Source organism: Aricia agestis, chromosome 4 (genome assembly GCF_905147365.1).
Source record: "Aricia agestis chromosome 4, ilAriAges1.1, whole genome shotgun sequence".
NCBI classification, from domain to species: Eukaryota; Metazoa; Arthropoda; class Insecta; order Lepidoptera; family Lycaenidae; genus Aricia; species Aricia agestis.
Genome location: NC_056409.1, coordinates 21,626,128 through 21,644,135, shown reverse-complemented (window position 1 = coordinate 21,644,135; position 18,008 = coordinate 21,626,128). Strand labels below are relative to the sequence as shown.

At 37.6% G+C, this 18,008-nt stretch overlaps 1 protein-coding gene across 6 annotated transcripts in view; it reads right to left on the bottom strand.

The window, feature by feature from the left end:
- LOC121725855 (homeobox protein homothorax) overlaps window positions 1-18,008 on the bottom strand; it is a 252,442-nt gene that overhangs the window by 158,035 nt on the left and 76,399 nt on the right. For all 6 annotated transcript variants that reach the window (XM_042112983.1, XM_042112982.1, XM_042112987.1 and 3 more), the window contains exon 7: window positions 1,943-2,069. In XM_042112983.1, the coding sequence (XP_041968917.1) occupies window positions 1,943-2,069 (127 nt within the window). The remainder of the gene's footprint in view (window positions 1-1,942; window positions 2,070-18,008) is intronic.

Below are 18,008 nucleotides of genomic sequence, written 5' to 3'. Positions count from 1 at the left end.
CTTATTTCATAAAAAAAAAATGTGGACTATTTGTAGCTCAACTTGGTGTTCTATCAAATGTTACATAGGGTCCATAGGAATCAGTTAACCATACTATGTTTGCGAACAGATAAATGATATAATGTGATATGTTGGCCCATCCGTCTGTCCGCCGAACAAAAGCGCTGGCCAATTAGTCGAATCACCTCGACTCATCCGAATTTCATCACATAATAATTGTCAGTTATAATTGAAAAACGCAATTACAGCGCGAGCACGTCACTTAATTAATATTAAATTCGCAAATAATCGCCCCTCGCCCCTCCCCCCTCCCCCTCTACCCCTATCCGCCCTCCCCCGGGACGGCGGCGAGGCGGCGTGATTGAATTATAGGGAAATTTTGAATTTTGAATAATTCACGGGCCAAGTTAGCCCTTTACGGCTTAGGGACCAGACACCTCAGCGCGAATTTTAATATGAATTTAATTATCTCACTCGATTCTTACTCGGTGCTTATAAGTTTACGGGCCGGTCGCTTCGTAAACATTATATATTCAACGATAAAGGAGTTGAGTGTCTTTTTAACGAGGATATCCTTTGCGTTTTGAAGGGGATCGGTATTCCTCGTTGACGTTATTTAAGCGATAGCGTCTGCTACAATCGACCATTCGTTAGCTCTAAAATAACATTATAATATGTATGTATTAAAAATTAAATACCTAATGTCATTTTCCAAACGTATGTAAAAGTAAACGTTCGGAAACATTCGGCCGTAATGTTTGAAGCCAGCCATTGTAATGGGATCGTTACAGGGAACATACCTGTGCCCTTTGTCAACGGTAATGTGGAATGTCATTTAAATTTCATAGGCGTCGTTACAACGAACGTACGTCTGTATGCGCGGCGCGGTTTAGCGTCACCGATACCGAATATTTTCATTGCGAAATTTAATTACCGAAGGGCACAATGGAAAAAGCGTTTTAACGTGGCAGCTACAGATCACCGGACCGCCTCGCCGAAATTCAATTTAGTTCATTTTGCAGCGTTCACGCCGACAAAACCGGGCGACAAACCAAACAATTACACAAACGTGTGCCGAAACCATAATTTTTCCACGAAAAAACTAGGGATACGCGAAAAAAGTGACGTTTCGCCGGGGTTTCGCGCCAAAGCGCTGGCCATTTTTGACAGCTGTCAGAGTCGTCCGCGATTGCGTCTTTTGTGAAATCGCTTTTCACGTTTGGTATTAAAAAAAAGCCCGCGGAACGTCACAATAACAAATTGTGATCCCACACAAATTACCCGGCGCATAGAGAGAGATAATCGGGCGAGATGTCGATACGTGCATCACAATCCCGTCGTCATTTCAATACCTATTGTGCGCGCTCGCGCCGCGCCGGGCCCGCGCCGAAACGTCATAACCTCGGGGACAATGCGCGCTCATCCGTCATTCGCCGACTGCGGATACATGACAATCGATCGAGATTCAGAACGTGACACGTCTCTGTCGAATGACGAGTGATTCCGACGACGCTTCTGACTGATTTCCGAACGTCAACAACTCGTTTAGTTCTTTCCTCAAATTTTCTCGGGCGGCTCGGCGGGAGGTGTCACGGGGTGACGTGACGATGTGCCGCTGTCACTTTTAAATTGGCTAGTGACGGGTGCGGATGTATCGCGTCGGATCTAGATCGGCGTGTGGACATGTTAATTGTTGGGTTCGAGACGCGCGTAGGAGTGCTGCCGCCGACACTCCGACCTATGGCCGTATCATCCCTGACCTTCATCAGCTAAAATTATCGCCGTCAAAGAGAATTTCGTGGCACGTGACCTTTCCGAATAACGGTCCAGCTATTATTGGCCGATCATTATGTTCTGACGTGAATACGGCCAATTTCAGTCTATTCATTTTGAAGTGCTCTCGAAACATCTTTTAGTTTTCTAAATGGGACTGTGAGCTTACCTGGATCCGTCGCATCAAGGGTCTGTGGCGGGGGCTGACTCAGGGGTCCGGGTGTTCCGCCTGAGCCGGGGGATCTGACGTCGTCGTTCACCGCACCACCGTACGATAACGACGATGAGGGAGGTCTCTGTTGACAAAGAAAAGGAAGATGAAAATAACTTAACTATCAAAACATTATCTACATTCTACGTAGAAAAAGTTAACGTTAACGTTTTGCAAACGTATATTAGTTAATATTATATCTACTTATATATTATATTCTTTCAGGGTCCGCATCATTTCAATTTCCAATTCTTATATAGTTCTTTTCTGCAAATTCACTTGCTTATTTTTATGCCCTTCATTATGTTCCTTTTTCCACAGCCTATACTTACTAGTGTAGTGCTAAAATATTCGATACACCTGAGGTAAACGTTGTCCACGGCCATTGTTTCGCGAGCGTGGGTAATGATGCGCAGGCGCACGCCAGGCGACCATTACCCGCACCTGGCCTACCTAATGGCACGAATCAAAGTACACACACCATTATACAAAAACAATATTGATAAAAGTAACGCTTCTATTTCATTCAAGAATGTCTACAAAGGGAGATGGACTGTGGAGCTTAATGCAAATTCTTTAGAAATAGTATACCTATGGAAGAGTTTATTTTGACAGCGCTATTTTTTATTTTTTTATTTATTTAAATCAGGCTACGTATTACATACCATACAATATTATATACCTTAATGTCTAACATACATTATATTAATTATAATCTTTATAATTATAATGAATTTATATTTGCTTTTATGTTAAGTTGTGTATTTTGAATGGTCGATGTTGAAATTCTTGTCATCTAAGGTCTTTGTCATTTCCATTTTTGTATTTTTTCGGACTTAAAGTTACGTCTTTTGACGAATTAAATTAATGTTTTTAATACTTACAACATTTTACAACTCAATTAAGTACTTTAAAGTCGGCGCCTATTTTTTGTTCGCTATGAATATGAAAATATGTTAACAAACTCGGAGGTGTGATTGATATTCACAATTAACTCGCTCACTAATTACAAGAAAAATTCCTGTTTAATTACCGTCGATGTAATGTTAAATTGATTGTGAACGCTAACGATCGGCCGGTGGTGTTCTATTGCGGCAGGAAATTACTCCAATTTAATATCGCGATCGACTTAATGATCATCGTTGTCCAAGTTTTTAATCCCCTCGCAAAAAACACCAAATTGATTAGGTGCCAATTATCCGCGCCGCGGCGTATAAACATTTTGTCTTCGGCCATGTTTACCTGCGGCAACACTGCCAATCGGACTGCCCGATGATAGCCGCGACCCGAGAAATTCCGATCGAAAATAGAACGTGCATAACCCGACTGGCGATTTCAATAATCATTAAAGAAATCGAACAGACGGCGAATTTGAATTTAGAACAGATGTCCGCCGCGCCACTTTCAATTAGCCAATCGGGAGCCGACGAATCTCAGGTTCATTCCCTAATTTGAATTTCGAGTACGTGTTCGCAATGTAATGACTTCTGTGACTACGTTCGGTGCGGAATACAAAACGCACAGGACGAATTTAGTAAACGACCACTTTATTGGTAAACAACAAGAAGCAGCCTATCAGTCGCCGAAATGACTGGCAACAGAACGTAAAATGTGTTCCAAATTGTAGGTTTTTAAATTGAATGCATAGTTGTTTTTGTAGCAGGAAGCGGCGCCGCTAATGCGTTCAGTTCACACCATATGTGAGAATCAAAAATGACTTACTCGGCTCGCGAGTGTCATTTATGTTGTATTGTTATAATTTTGTTTATCCATGGGGGATACGGCTCGGTATCGTTAGCGAATTCTGTCAGTCAGCATTTGGTTAACGATCGACGAAATAACACCTCTTGTTGTTTTACTATGGTTTTGATAAGAGGCGTTTGTCACGCAATGTTTGTCTGAACACAAATCATTTACTCAAATAAATGTATGTTACTTGTTTTTGGATTTGATAACGATAAATAGATTGAGTTACGCTTAAATTATATTATAATCTAAATCTGTTAATCATTTTGGCTACATGGGTAACAAGTTAATTTTAATTCCAAATTTGAAATTAAAAAAATAGCCTTGTAATCAGTAAAACCGTTGTACATCTAAGTTCTCAATTTAAAGAAAAAGTATTAATTGCACCTCCTCATAACCAGGCGTCAGGTAGAGCTAGTGCATTACGAGATAGCGCCTACGATGCTGCTGATGTTTCATCAAGAAAAACCATCAGTCATATTAAGATAAATATAATGATAATGAACAGTTTAGTTTGGAAGGCGGGCTCGGTCGTAAACCGGTAATTTGGTACGTTGGGTCGCGGATTCGATTCGTAGAAAGGGCGTGGCAGCATTTGGGCGAAAGTTTTTTGTGGTTCTAGAGATATTTGTGGGAACAGAGCAACACGTGCAGTTCCATATGTTGCGCTGAAGGGATTTCATCAACATCATCATTAATTTCTGACATCACTTGGGGCTCGCAATCTGAACTCACAATCTAAACAAGAATTTGGTAAAATTGGATTATTACACTATTTTGTTCCTACCAAATAGTTTCTATTCTTACTTCTTCTTATTTAACTTTTTGCCGTTTATTTATCTACATTACTGCTAGCATCGGATAAGTCTAGCCTGAGGACAATGATAATTTGATAATAGTTAGAAAGGCCGTCGTCCCGCACGTAACCCAGGGATTTTTGCAATTCAATACTCGTTGGATTGAAACAGGCAATTATGAGGTCCCGCGGGAGGCGACAGGCGGGAGGCGACAGGCGACGGGCGACGGTCGCACGCGCGAGGTGTCCGGTGTCGTGGGAACGGGGGATAATGGTATTGAGACACTCTGACACATCATTTGGTTGTCATTTCGCTAATGCAATATTATCATCAGCGAAGAAGTAGGTGCAATGTTTTTTGTTAGTGTATAGCCAAGTTGAAAGTGTCCCTAAGTCCACTTATTGAATCTTAGGCACTATCAACATCATTGTCAAGATTTTTTATTTTTAAATCCACTTTTATCCAAAATAGTAAGCTTCTCTTTGCAACTGTTTTGCAGACAAAAGCTCGCCTAATAAGAATTACATAATAGAGTTTGAGAGCACTTCATGCGATGTCTAGTTTAAATTACTCAATAGTTTTAAAACAATAAAATAAATAGGACTAACCTCATCAACTTTCTCAAAGCCTTATAATTAAATGTTATCTCCACAAAAGAAAACACCATTAGTGAGCCATGTAACCAATTTAGAGAAAAACACAAAAATAAGATTAGCCCTATCGTCTCTAAACTTTCCAACCAATTCCAACGAAATTAAACTAGAAGTAGCGAATAAATTATGATGTCAAATAGATACACCGATAAGGCCCGTCCAGCGTCCACCCCGCTGGGAGAGAGGGGGGGGAGGGTACCCGACTTTTCCATTACCATTAATCCTCCTAAATGAGAGTTTACTTGTGTCATCGGGGTCATACGTCTTAATGTAGCGTTTCTTTTGTTTCCCGTTTGTTTATCTCAGCAGCGTCTCAACTCATCCCGGCCCGGCGACTTACTATCACAATTTGTTATTTGTATTTATTTTGTAAGTGGACCGGTGATTAATATGCGTATTTTTGTCGTAATGCCTCGCTCTGTTATCCACGTACGCCTACATATCTGCCAGTATTGAGGCTTGATCCAAATAGGTGAGCGCACAGATTAAAAGGGAGAAAAACCTCCCTAGACCTCGAGAAACAAACAAGAAAAAAGAACATTCGTCAATATCACAATCATGCAGCCTCCACCTGGCGTTCAGAAATTTAATCTTGCGCACGCGCCGCTCCATATTCAAAACAATTCAAATATGGAACGACTCTGTACAACCCTTCCATTGTTCTTTTATTAAACTCTGAATAGATTTCTTTGCGTTTGACGTGAGAGGGCCGTGTGATTGGTTTCCATTAATTTGTGCACGTTCTTGATCAGACGGCTGCAGAAAATATAAAGCTTCTGTAAAATACAATCTAGCTAACTAATATCCGAAGGTGATTACTGATACGCTTAAAAGTTGGCGACTGTTTTTTAAACAATTTATATTTCAGGTTAATGTCAGATTTCCACGGTTAAGTCACTCTACATACTAAAATGTTTCTACTATTGAGGAGGTCCCTGATCCCTACGTTTTGAGGACATAAAAATATTACGATCTATAAATTACGAAAGTAATAACTGTTGTATACTAATTACTGGCGATATAAAAGTTACTGGTTGGAAATAACAATGGCGTACCGTTTAGGAGTCAAGGTCGGCGCTTACGGCTTCCATAATGTCACCAGTTTAGTGCCTTCGTGAGGATCATGCCGATGCCGCGATGCAAGTCACCGACCCGTAGGCGCCTCTAGCGTCAACGACCGCATGGGAAAGCACACGCCTTACATCATATGGTGCAAAACGTTTATTTTGGCATTCCGCGGTCGTCCCAGTTCCCAGCGGTATCGAATTTGATTCCGTCTTATCTTGCGATAATACCGAGATAAGTTAAAATGTTCGAGCTCTCCCAGGTTCATACTGAGTTCGAGTAACATCAGTATTTTTATTGAAAACATCCCAAACTCATGTAGACGGAGATACAACGAAGATAGACTTTTTGAGCTCGGATTAAAAGTGAAGTATGAAAATAGATATAGATCGTAGCAGGATAAGGTCAGTGATAAATCGCAGCGAGATCGCGAGATCGCGCGATATCGCGGGTAAAGGACACTTTGATTGAGCGCGCCGGACAGCCGGATAAGATCGCGCATATTAAATAACAATATTAATTCTAAGCCTACCCACATCGCGGCGGAACTGTCCACTCGGGATCACTCACCGGATTCCTAGAATTCTTCTGCCTTTATGCTCGCGTTTCTGTCTGCCGGATTACAGTCCCACGGATCATATTTTACGTTTGAGAGTTACACTCGAATGCGCCATTTTACATTTATTCTCAAAGTCACTCCGGACAAGTTAATCCTAATTCTGAGATATGCTAATATTATATATTTAGGTAATTTATTTTACTACACAAAAACCGCTACTCATCTATCAGATTAACCAAATCGAAAGAACCTCGGTTAAATATTTTAGTTAACGCCCCGCTCGAAACGACCGCGAGTGACTAAGATACTAAATCTTAAACGACTTCGTAGAAATCTGATTATTTATTATTTGCAATTTTTCATTTTAGTGAATAGGATATGGAGCCTTGTTCTCGTGTGTCATTTGCACTTTGTGCCATTTCGTGATTATTGCTGTCGTTAGGTATACGAAAATGATGTAATATTACCTATGATTAATACTTAGCTTCACGATAAGCATATTTTGTTGAAAAATGTTGTTTAAAAACATATTTTAGAATATATTATTATATTGTGTGATGTAATAGATGGCACCTTTGGAGAGGATCATGAAAAAAGTCAGTTGAAAATGTCAAAGGCAGCTGGCTACTTTCGAATATCTAATCCGAAGAATTAGGTCAGAATTCAATAGCTAATCAGTAGTAATTGTATTGGAGTAGATCGGGCGGGCCGGCATTGTGCGCCTGTAACCCGACCTGCGCAACCCTTCGGGGGGGACGCGCGAAGGAAAACATATTGGCGCTTTTGTTTAACGCCGCGCCGCCATGCTGTTTGTGCGGTTTTGACATTCATTATTGTTAAGGGTATATTAAATTCAATTTTGAAATGAATATTTTATTATTTTATTTCAATGGATAATTTTGATTTTAGAGTTTGTAATAAGTAGCAAAAAATGAACACTTGGAAGAAGTTGAGTGTGATTGTCAAAACTAGATCAATTTTGAATGTATTATTTAATTGTAACCTACCTAATAACTTTGATACATTTAGTACAGTTCAATTCCAGACTAATTTCTTTACAGATTACACAATATTTGAATAAATAATGAGAGAATAACATTTTAATCTTGAACATTAAATTAATAGGCATGATGACTAGTTTTTATTCTTATCGGTAATTGAAAGACATTTAAAAAATAGAAACATCGTTGAAAGAATGACTCTGATAGCTTAAAAATTCACCAAGATATGACAATTCAAATATCTCATAAAAAAGACCTGCGCGAAACGATCCATACAAAGTGCTACGAAAGTATGACGTCAGTCTTTCGTAGTTTGTACGCATCGGGAGACAACTTTGTTCGACAGGTATATTAAATATTGCGTTTATGAAAGTGGTTTCATAACAAAAGTTGCTTTTAATTGCATAAGTTATCGAATTGTATACAAATATTAAGAAATTTAATTGAAAAAAAAAATCGACTTGAATATCCAACTTTGAAGGCGCATAACAAAAAAAATACAAATGCTATCAAGCTGAAATTTTGGGAACACTTATTTTTTACCGTGATTTCTTTATTTTATTAACAAAATTCGCTAATCTTCGACCTTGTCATCATCCCTATTGCGTATTATTAGATTTAGATTTAAACGCTAAAACTCAGTTTATCTTATTAAGATCTATATTTTGCTTGAAGTTCTATTATAATTTATGCTTCACTATTAAACTTTCGTTAAAAGAGCAATAGTTTGCGCATTTTATGCGCTTGCGCACGTCGTTCTGTATTGAACTATTGACGTGTGGGTATCCCGCGGCGCTGTACCGGTGCACATTACTTTGCTCTTTTTACTTTCTTTACTCGCACTAAGGGGTTAAATATTACAATTGAAACATTATTGGATATAAATTATAATGCAGAAATTACATAGCTAGAGCAAGGATACTTCCTTAGTAGAGAAGAACTTAATAACTAATAATAATAATCATCATTATTTATTTCAAGTAAGTATTCCAGACTCATTTATTATGAAGAAGTAACTCTATTATACAAAATATTTTTATATCAAAAATTGCGTTTACGAGGGCAAATATATTTCTAAGAGATTCAGAATGTGTTGATTAATTTAGTTTAAGACGAGATAACATGGAAATATAATTGAATTTTCACAAAGAGTTATTTACGTTAATGAAGGAGCAGAAAATATGTTAAGATCCATTACTATTCATACGTATTTGATAACGAAATCAGTATTCACACCTCTGAGTACGTGACGCCTCTGAGCGTGACCAACTACTCTATCAAACTTAGTTTTTGTTCAAATACTAAAATTCATAAGCTTTAGGTATAAGGATAAAATATGATTATCTTCTTCCAAAGGTAAAAAGTTTGGTGGTATATTACAATTTTTGCGATGTTTATAAAATTTTATTAAGTATGACATCACACATCATCAACATCACAGGTTTTTTAAGAAGCTGGAACTTGTAGGAACCAAACAGCAAACAGCAAATAACTTCAAACTGAATAGACAAATTTAACATTACTACACCTCCAGACAATATCTTGTGTCCAATTGTATGTAATGAATCATTGGCAATATATTGTGTTAATTAGCATAGTATTTATATAAAATGTCCGTCCGTCGAGACTGGGCGCAGACGAACCAGGGTATTAATATTAACTAGCGGAGTCAGCACACATCATTAGACATGCAATGTAACGGAACGCCTCGGCATACATTATTCAGTCCCTGGGCATGGTCAAGTAACTCTTATCTTTAATGGATGTGGATAAATAAAAGGTAAAAAAAAAAATCCTATCTGTGAACAACGAGGTATCACTTGAGGCGATAACATGTCCACAATTTTCTATTGGCCCGGTATCAGTTGTAATCTATTCTGAAGATATTGTTATTTCGAAATTTCTGTATTTTTGAGAGGAGCGACGAGCAAATAAAATACCTGGTTACTGATATCACAATATACATGTATATCCCTAGACACAAATCCTGAAATTAGATCCACTAACTTTTGTTTCTGCTTTCGTTCTACTATATACTTTATCAACATTTTATCAATATTTGAGACCTCTATTAACTTTTGTTTCTAATTTCGTTTTACTATATTTATCTACATTCTGACAATATTCGAGACCTCTATTTGATTACATCCAGAACACGACAGTTATCATTATAGTCATGTCGCTTATCCAGATTTAGTAGCACGATGCATATTAGCATGGCTGATCGACTTCCTTCCCTTCCAATACCTGGCTTGACTACCGACTAGCTATGTGAACCCTAATTACAGCTACGTCTGGATCATTTGAATTTTATTAACACTTCCTATCTATTAATATAATTGATTGTAGTCATAAACTAACACGTAATATTGTCGTGTACAAAAGATTTCGTTTAATGACCCATAGTCACATTATGTTTATTATCATCATCAACAGTCACGTCTATGTCATCATCGAATATATTAAATTGTGAGTATAGCCGATTAACTTATGATCTCTGTTTTTCTTATACAAAATTAATTCCAACTCCGCTTTCCAGGGCGCGATGTAAAATATTTTTTACGTCCAATAAAGTGTTCGGCTCGCCCCCATCACGATCAATAGAATTAAGCAGTCAATAGCGGAAACCACAATTTAAATCCAATCGGGATCCTATTTACATTTCAAACAATTCATAATATAGTGCAGGCGAAACGTCCGCGGCCTTCAATGGGCTTTTTACAGAAAAGCTCTCATTGTGGGCGGCTTAAAGGGTTTCGCGCGACAATACGGCCCGGGTTTAATTAACCGGAGCTTAAAGCTTAATTGTAAGTTCAGTTAAGCTCGGTAACACGTGTCGCAGTCGCGGCGACGTCTAGGGCCGCCGTTCTACGATTGATATTCAAATTTTATACACCAATGATTTACCGAACGACTTTGTCAATCATTTCGGGCTTAGCGACTCGGAGCAAAGTTTTCATTGTTGATGTTCAACCTCACACAGCCCAAAGCCGATTGAAGCTCGTTCGTTATCTTGTCATAAGCCAGGTCATTCCATGATAAGAAAAACAATAAACAGGTTGTCCTGTCTCTCGTTGACCGTAGCTTAGGAAAAGTAATCGAGATGAAAAATGTATCTAGAGACAATTGTATTTCGGAAACAGAAGCCAATATACAAGCGTTATCAGGGCTTATTTACAACCGAGAGCAATTCACAAGAAACCAAACAACAATTATCTGGGGAAAACAAATAAGAGGAAAAATCATTAGGGGAGCGGCTCGGGGGGAGCTCACAAAGGAAAACACCGCTGGAGTGTGCCCATTATGTGGCGATTGTGAGCGGTGCGGGTTCCAGGCCGGCTGTCAGCGTGATCGAGGGTAGTTGTGCAAACATGTGCTGCTTATTGTGTTGGCGGGCATTCGTTAATTGAGGTGACTCCGACTATGACGCGAATTATTATAAACACGACCTATTAAAAGTCCTTTAAAAGATACGCCAGAAGTGAGAGGTGCTTCTCTGAAAAATCTGCAGAAAAGAGTAGGAGCACCTCTCTGAAATTGAGCAGAAAAGTAAATTTATTCTGTAAACCAAAGTTCCCACGTTTCTGTCAGGACTTTACATTACAATTTTCATAATCGTTTGGTAAGTACCGAGCGTTCTCCGTGTCAAGGACTCCTATCGATTATACAGAATGATAATGTGTTTTTTATTCTGTTGAGGTCTTGTAGAGTCACGCATGGACAGTCTACGCTCCGCGGTGTACTATTATGGCTGCATGTGACATTAGCTAGACCCATTGATTTAGAATAATTGCACATAGAAAAGTTAATATTCGGTGCATTCGTAAGCATCAACTATGAACATGATACCTGCTTGCGATCCGATGCTTACGATGATGATGATTTGAATTTCTTCCATTGTATCCTTAGTAACTATATAGAAATTCAAAAGAAAATGTCATCCATCGCTATTACAGAGAAATCTCCAAAAAATACTTAACTATCTAATATATCTTAGTTTTCTTAACGAGATAATATATTCCAAAATATTCAATCCTCCACATTGTTTCTCGTCATGTAAATCCGGTCGAGTCGCGGTGAGTTCGAGTCGTGTAACCTGACACCTCCGTGCCCTCCGCCCTCTGCCGCAACCGTTATCCCAATGTTTCTCACTGCCTGTGTAGTTTGCATTTAATTATTGTGTAATTTAATATACCTTCCCGCGGCTAAAGTTTGTTTTCCACATACACTTTTGATGTTTTTATTTCTACTATCGACTTATCACTCCTAAAAAATCCTCTTGAAAGTTTCACGCAACATCCAAATTTCATAAAACAGTAAAGCTATGAATCCGAGACGAAATTCAATCAAAGGGATAAAATACTTTTATCTATAAAAGTAAGGAACGGAGGAAAGTTTGGAAAAAATGATTGAAACAAAGTCGGGGGAAGTTCGCGACACGTCCCGCCTAAGTGTATTAAACCTCACAAACTTCGGGGAAGTGAAAACAGACTAAGTGAAATAATATAAATACTTCAATAATAAAAAGTTCCATGTTTTAGTTCGGCCCGAGGCAAGAGACTTAGCGTTTTCGATGATTTATAATATGGTGATGTATGCAGATTACAGAATATATTATGTACACGAATTTTAAAATAAGCCCATGATGAGTTTTAAAACAAGTTTTGTGCATTCTTAGCTTAGCATAGAAGTATTGTTTCTAATTGTTAATTATATTTTTCTAATTTTAACATACAATTCGTTTCATTGTATTTTACAGAATCTTTTTTCAAAATAATAATATTTTATCCGCTTGTCGATTGTAACTTATTCCATGTAGAGCCTAGGTTCGAGCCGAGCAACATATTCAGCAGTTATACCACCGTCAATAGAGAGGTCTACTGAGTTTCCTCCAAATGGCTTCCTGTCATAAACAAAGAAGTTTACGCCGTCTCTTAGCGTAAACGACACTTATTTTATGCGCTATGGTCTCGTGATTGCTTTTCTTATATCTTTCTCATATTCCTTTACTTTCAATATTAGATGTTTTCGAATAAAAGTAGACCCTGCATCGAGTTTTGTTTATTTTTGAGTAAAAGCTCCACGGGATAAAATAAAGCAATACAAACAAGAATAAAATATTTTCAAAGTGACCCGAAACAATAAAATTGGGACATCGAAGGTTCATGAAATGCCGGCACAAGTTATAAAACTTTACGTGTAACGGACGGACGGACAAATCAAAAATATTGACAATTTGTCCAACTGTTGACGACGACGGCTTCCCGAACAAATTTTGACTTCAGGAAAAATCTAACTTATGACATGATTTTATAATAAAATGTTTTTGAAGTATTTTAAGGTTCCGTAGCCAAATGGCAAAAACGGAACCCTTATAGATTCGTCATGTCTGTCTGTCACAGCCCCTTTTCTCCGAAGCAATACTATTGACACATGGTAAATAGATGTACCTAGTCTGTGAACAGTAGTAAGATTATGATACAAAAATGGAAAAAATATCAAAAATTTTAGGGGTCTCCAATCTCCATAATCGCCATTTCCTTTCGTCTAACCTATGTGTGTGGGGTATATAGGTTGGATAGCTCTTCAAAATCATATTGAGGTTTCTAATATCATTTTTTCTTGCATGTAGTTTTGTTTATACGTCAAAAATCGTAAACCTTAATTTAACTTTGATTAAATCAACTAAAAAATAAAACAAAAACCTTTAATTTCATAAAAATAAACCTTATTGCTGCTGCGGAACCTTTAATGGGCGTGTCCAACTCGCACTTGGCCGATTTTTTATTTTTATTTTCCTAAACAGTTACTTCATAGACTACTTTTTAACCGACTTCAAAAAAAGGAGGTTATTAATTCGACGCGTAATTGTATGTATTAATATTCCTGGAACTGCCCAGTTTAAGTATATTATGTTAGTCTATATCAGCATCTGAGCAAATGTGCCAAATTTCAAAAGTACATATATGTATGTATGCATGTTGTTATGTTTGTGTTCACATATCTCTATCAAAATACAAGTCCGATTTAAGTAATTCTTTTTTTGTTGTACTAGGTATTATTTAACTTAGGGAATAGTGCAAGTTTCATCAAAATCGGTGTAGTAGTTTTTGAGATACGGAATTTTCATTTTCAATTACGTACAAGTCGGTTTTATCTTTGTAAGGGTCATTATGACGTACGAATGTGTAGAGTGCATAGTTCTTAAAATACTTTTATTATATTTATACATTCAAATTCCGTTGTATCTAGCATATTCATAGTATAATTTTGTTGTCGGTTACTTCTGTAGGTCACATCCACAGAAATAAATCAGATAGAACGGCTAAGCGGGTGGAATACGCGTGTTTCAATCTTGCACAAGTGAGCAAGATTCGTTAAACATTCATTCAGTCAGCGCGCATGTCTCGACTTTATTACACCGGAGCGGTTGTGCAAAAATGCCTCATTGTGCAGTGTCTAATTGTAAAAATAGAAGTACGAAAGTGAATCGGCCAAAAGGAGGTATTTCTTTCCACGGGTAAGTTATTTGTTCTAACTAAAAGCAAAGCAAAAATTGACAAGTTTGATTCCTTAGCAACACACGCGCGTCGCCGTTCTATCTTGATTTATTTCTATGGTCACACCACTCACACCGCTTAGATCTGTTATCAGTATCACTCCGAATACTTAATATATCGTATATAATAATATGTATCTGATAAGAACCTTCTCATGTTTTTCCTTCTTATTATATTTGTATGAAATTTTAAATATTTTGTAAGTATTCTATTTATCTTAAGCTCTCGATACCTGAGATTAGCTTTCGTTATTTCTTAAAAAAATCTTTAATTTGAATACTAATATTTTTTAGAAACTATAATGCAACAGTAATTATTATACTTTAATTCATTAGTAACTGTTATTACAATAATTACCTTCATGGTAAATAGACTTTTACATATTTTAAAGGAAGATGTTATAAAATAAGTACGCTGTTGCATAAATTTTATAGCTTTTCAAAGGTCAACGTTCAACAACTAAGTAAAGTCGATAATTATAATTTTATACGAACAAGTTCCATCTGTATCACTTTCATTTTCTGGTGAGCGGGTCTCGTCGCGTGTCGGATCATCGTTATCATGCGTCGCTGGGCCCGTCGTGATCGCCGGCGCAGACGACATGACCACGACCGTCAACAACGGGATGCATTCTAGCAAGTGGAACGATTAAAATGATCGTAATTTTCACAATAAAAATGAAAATGAATAACAATAAAAAAATAAAAATGAATAACAATGAAAATATCTACAATGATTCATTTAAATAAAAATTTTCAACCATCTCAGCTCGACGATGATGGTGAAACGCATTCGTATTTCGAAACAAAAGAAAGCCATTAAAATAGCCCAGTTCAAAGCGATGCGGTGCACGTACAATTCGAAGTATTCGGAGTTAATGTAAATCCTCACTAATGAACGAAGTGTAACGTTTCCAAAGATAACATTGGTCGGTTCTAATAATAGAGAGCACCCCCGATCCACCCTTTAAGAAATTCCGACTAATAGAATGCGGATAGACAGACACACAATCCATCACGCTCCCCTCCGATGTATTATTTATGGGGACATCCTGCACCCAGCTAATCTTTCAATATCTTGAGAATTTCGGGGACATCAACGGGGATTTGGGAATTTCCACTGATAACGGCGATATTTTCGGGTGCTTATATTGATGGGGTAGGGTTCATTTTTGCGGTCGACGAGAGAGAAACCGAAGATCCTCCGGAGCCCGAAACCCGAGAGTCGAGGGCATTAATATCGAGACAATAAGAGCTACATCGGCATCACGTGGATGACGTCGCGGCGGTCGCCGGTCGTGTGGGACAGTAATTGCGGGATTTGTTTGTTTGGCTCGGAGCGGGAGTAATGGCATTGCATTAGATGGGAAATGTAATTAATGGTGCTTACTTAATGAATTTTCGTTATGAGCACCGCGGAGACCTGCCGATATTACTTTATTCGGTCGTTCAACATTTATTTGTTTTGCTGAGATTTACGGAGTTGTTCGTGATAAGAAGTTGAATAGAACAAAATTACTGGAATGTAAAATTATTTTCTTAATGTACACTCGTACATAAGCTAGCCGACTAGCTGGGGCGATTTGCTGATGTTGTAATATATTTTGCCCGCGTCAAACGCAGCTGAGAAAACTTGAAATCGTTCCAATTATTTATTTAAAAGCATTTTCTAGCATCACTTACTTCTAGTACTCTATGTAGGTATAATTATTAAAGAAAAACATCATGTTGAGTGTTAGCTTTGTCCATACTCTGCCTTTTTCTGTTCGTCAAGGGCATGCGTTATAGCGCAGTCAACAGCGAACGTGAGGCATGCCCTCTGACCGTATCCAAAACTTCAAAAATGACAATATTGGCGTTGCGTTCCTTGACGCATTCAATTATTGAATGCCCCAATATGAAAGTTGAAACGAAAATTGAAGATGAAAGTGTACAGTGTGGACATAGCTAATAGCTATGCTATTTGAACTTTAGAATTGGTAAGTATATTATATCTCGTAGGTGCTCCAGTAAAATTGCTGAATAGGGTGTCAGTTTGTATGGGCGATTTTTTTTCTTAAATTTGAATTTAAAGTTGCCTTGGACTTATATAATTATGTTTATGTTTTAAAAAATGTATAGATTTATAAAAAACCTACTCCTTTATTTCATACTCCTCTTATATTAATCATTGCCAATTAATAAATGTTACAAATAAAGCATATTTTACAATTATTTGTTTAACTGATTTAAGCAACACGTTGCTTAAATAAAATATATCACGATATATTTTATTTAAAGAATTTAAAAGTCCGCACGTTCATATATTATTTTAAATCAAAACATCTGTTCTCCGTTTTCTGTAAACACGAATATCTCACGTCTCGGTCAAAAAGTGAAGAGTATTAGGTTCGAGAAAAAGAAATCAAAGCGTATACCGCTATTTCTATAAATATATCACTTAGACGGTGAAAAAAATATCGACTAGAAACAAGAGGGAACCCAGAATAGATCCCTGAGGGACCCCGCCGTAGTTTCTCGTTTCACGTAATCCAGCACATCCTCTCTGCATTAGTTGACCTTTTAGCTGACTGAAGTTTTAAAATATCTCATTTGTAATACGAGAATCTCTGGTTGATCATTACTCGTTACTCGTTAGTAAACTTTTGTGGGGACAATTAAGCTTAGTAGCACATTAATATAATTTTCGACGGTCGCGGTATGATCGACGGCTAAACTAGCTTCATCCAAGGTGACCCTTTGTCCAGAATCTAGATTGACGGGTTTTATTGATTTTTTCTTTTTTATTAGTTTTTCTTTGTTCGTCTCTTCTGTGAGTGATATGATGTAATGGTGGAATCTTGCTAACATTAAGAGTCCGGGTGCCACTGCAATTCTCACACAAACGTAATACCAAGATCATTTCCCATACGATAATATATTTTACTCGAGTTAATATTCAGCTTAAGATAGTAATAATACCTAGATTCCTGTACAATGATTCACTGCAAAATATTTACATACTTACCAAAAAATATTAACGATTACATTTTAGTATGGAAATATTGTAATCGTTCATATTTTTGGTTTTTCACCCGTAATAACTTCACTCTTAATTTCACTCTTAATAACGTAAGCCGCAAAATTTACAAAACCAGAAATCATAACATTTGTACAAATTGTAACAAACTTTCAACTACATCTGTGTTACGTAACAAGAAACTATGTTAAGAGGAACTTCATTAAAATCGATGCTGTTTACGATCTCTCTTTGATACAGCAAATTGATTTTGAAACCGAAGTCCAAGTTCTAGTTCAGAGTGATTAAAACTAAATAGCCAATTTGGTCCACGAACATTTTCATTAATCAAACATGTTTCCAAATCCGAGCTGCGTTCGTTTCGCAATCGCCTAACCGCCACAACAAATCGACGAGTCGTTAATTTAAAAATGGCCGCTCATAATCGATGTGCAGGCGCAGCTCATTACGTCGCAGCGCCGCCGACTCGGCCGCTCGGGCGGACACTCGACGCACCGTCACACCGATGAGATCGCCCGGATCGATTCCACATCTCGATTTCCGAACATCGACTTTCCTCCGATACCTGATTACGAGTTTCATTGTGAGCTCGGACAATATATGTTATCGTTCCCGATGTGAAGCT